Source organism: Ptychodera flava, chromosome 15 (genome assembly GCF_041260155.1).
Source record: "Ptychodera flava strain L36383 chromosome 15, AS_Pfla_20210202, whole genome shotgun sequence".
Taxonomy (NCBI): Eukaryota; Metazoa; Hemichordata; class Enteropneusta; family Ptychoderidae; genus Ptychodera; species Ptychodera flava.
In genome coordinates, this window is record NC_091942.1 from 21459944 (window position 1) to 21462551 (window position 2608).

The window sequence follows — 2608 nt, forward strand, 5'->3', positions numbered from 1 at the left end:
TGCCCCTTGGCCTGCATTTTATATTTTGCCCCACCCCACTATACATTGTTGTGTGAGGTGCACGGATTGTTAGAGCATGGCAACAGTGAGGTCACCTATCGCAGTTAAATAGAACACAAATAGAACATTGAAATGTAAAGCAGTATCATGACACTTCACATTGTTGTTCAATATCGACAAGCCAGGCCTTTCCAGTATTTGCCGTGCGTCGCTATAAATAAGCCGTGATCGTATCTGTTTATAGCCTGCTATAGATTATTAGGTCACCTAATCACCACTGTGATATCGGCATCATCGCCTCGGTATTTGCCGTACCATTAAACATCAACAAAACAGTTTAAAATTAACATCGAATATACATCACATGTACCTGTAAAAATAGGAGAGTTTAACTATGCCAAGGTGTACAGAAACAACAGTAATCGTTCGCCGACACCGGATACTTTGGGTTCTGCTAATGCTCTGAAGAAATTGACCTGTTCTTCGCGTGAGATCTCAACTAGTCCGAAATGAACTATTGATCGCCGACGAGAGGAGTGAGGTAAACTGTATTCCGGTGAGTCACATTCAGCGGAATATTGACCTCGATCATTTTCTGATGTTTCATAACTATGTGGACATCATCGTTGGAAGTACAATGTTAGGAGACGGATATATAGCCGTACGGTTACCAGCCTCGACAAACGGGTTGTATACATCTGATTTGCAGAATTTTTAGAGTTGTTCAGGCACATTACCGATTACAGATCGAATATTTTAGGTCAAGCAGACAAGTTATTCCATGCTTTGGTTGTATCGCTTACCCAGGTATGTATAATGGGACTACGACAAAAGTTTCTATGGGCATTGCTGCTGTTTGCGATATCCTACAGTATAATCATGGTCACGCTTTTCTCCCACCAAAGACGAGACGACCTGACAAGGGGAAAACATTCCAGATCACACAAATACAGAAATCTTCGAGAGGGAAATATTCTATCCTCGGTTCTAGGCACTGTAGGCGATAGTCACCTTCTGGATAATTATTTAGGTTGCGTTAATTTTACCGGCAACATCCGGGACTCTTTGCCTGGTAAACAATATGAAAATTTACGGTCTTTGACACCAACTGAATGTGTTCGAAACTGTACGGAGAAAAATTTCACCTTGGCTGCTATCGAAGGTGCGTCGAACTGTTATTGTGGAAATCGGAATGTGAACTTCACTGTCAAAAATCTTGCAGACGACAAAATGTGCAATTTGAAATGTGGCGGCGACACTAACGCGCCTTGCGGTGGATCACAACACTATTCAGTATACAGAACGAAGGTGGTAGACAGTAGCTGCAACAAGAGATCTTTCCTTGAGGCTTATTCGGTGCCTCTTATAGCTCTAGCCAGTTTTCCTGGATCGGGTAATACATGGATCAGGCATCTCCTGGAAAGAGCCACTGGAATTTTTACTGGAAGTGTCTACAACGACCGTGATCTCTACAAACATGGTTTTAAGGGTGAATCCGAAAAATATACCAACGGGAAGACTCTATTCATAAAAACCCACATCTTTGATCGAGGACACATAGAAGAATTCGACGCTGCAATCCTCGTTATACGCAATCCGTACAAGGCGATCGTTTCGGAACACAACAGAAAGTTTGGCGGCCATACCGGGCACGCGTCTGCAAAAAAATACATCGTTGGCGACGAGTGGGTCAAGTTTGTCATGGGCAAATCAAGGACATGGACTAACACAGCAATCAACTGGTTACAGTATAGTAAACGAATTCTTGTGATTTATTATGAAGATTTAATAGAAGACCACGAAAGAGAAATCAGAAAAATTTTGAATTTTATAGAGCTACCTGAAAACAACGGCAGGCTCTTATGTCTATCAGAAGATACCGATGGACCATTTAAAAGGCCAGAGAAAAGGGAAATACAACGTTTAGACTTTGACCCATTTACTGACGACATGAAAGAATACATTGATATTTTCATCAGAACGGTTGCTATGGCGATTGAACTCAAAGCACAACCACCATTACCATCCGAATACATTCCAAATTTCTAAATGTAGGTCGTTGAACTAACAAATAAGATTATTTCAGCAAAGAGGTCAAGGCATCGAATGATAGTACTGATGGAAAAAATCGGGATGTATCTTCCTTGTTGTGGTCATCTTAGGGCGCCTTTATTTGGGGTGCATGGAAACATACCTCCTATAATGTTGAATTTCAATATGGCTTGATTGGAATTAAAAAAAAGGAACTTTTAAGGTATGAAACATCCATCTTCTGTCTTGTCAACGCTGGCGCAGGACAAAGTAGTGAGGCATAGAACAAGAAACTAAGGACAAAACAGTTAATAATAAAATAAAGCTAATACAAGAAAAAGAGGAAATGGCTTTCACTTTTAATAATTTCCCCTCATGATCTGGCATAGGTACGCTGCACGTGTGCAGCTTTTCAACTCTGTCTGCAAGACGCGTACTACCAATATGGTTATTGCTATTAAATCTCAGCTTAAAATACGCCAATGTCATACCTCTTAATGACTTTCAATCCTGCATTTTTGGATGGTACGTGGTATCATACACCCTCGAGAAAAACGAGGGTCTATGATTGAGTTGT

The 2608-nt window shown here is 40.9% G+C and overlaps 1 protein-coding gene across 1 annotated transcript; it reads left to right on the top strand.

Annotated features, from left to right (window-relative positions):
* Positions 1 to 221: 221 nt before the first annotated feature.
* LOC139151528 (sialate:O-sulfotransferase 2-like) lies at positions 222 to 2608 on the top strand. The gene is made up of 2 exons (XM_070724423.1): positions 222 to 556; positions 808 to 2608. Exon 2 carries the CDS (start codon positions 817 to 819, stop codon positions 2047 to 2049), a length of 1233 nt encoding a protein of 410 aa, XP_070580524.1. The 5' UTR covers positions 222 to 556; positions 808 to 816; the 3' UTR covers positions 2050 to 2608.

Coding starts and splice junctions, on each gene's coding strand:
- LOC139151528 (XM_070724423.1), top strand. CDS start 817: ATGGGACTACGACAAAAGTTTCTATGGGCATTGCTGCTGTTTGCGATA.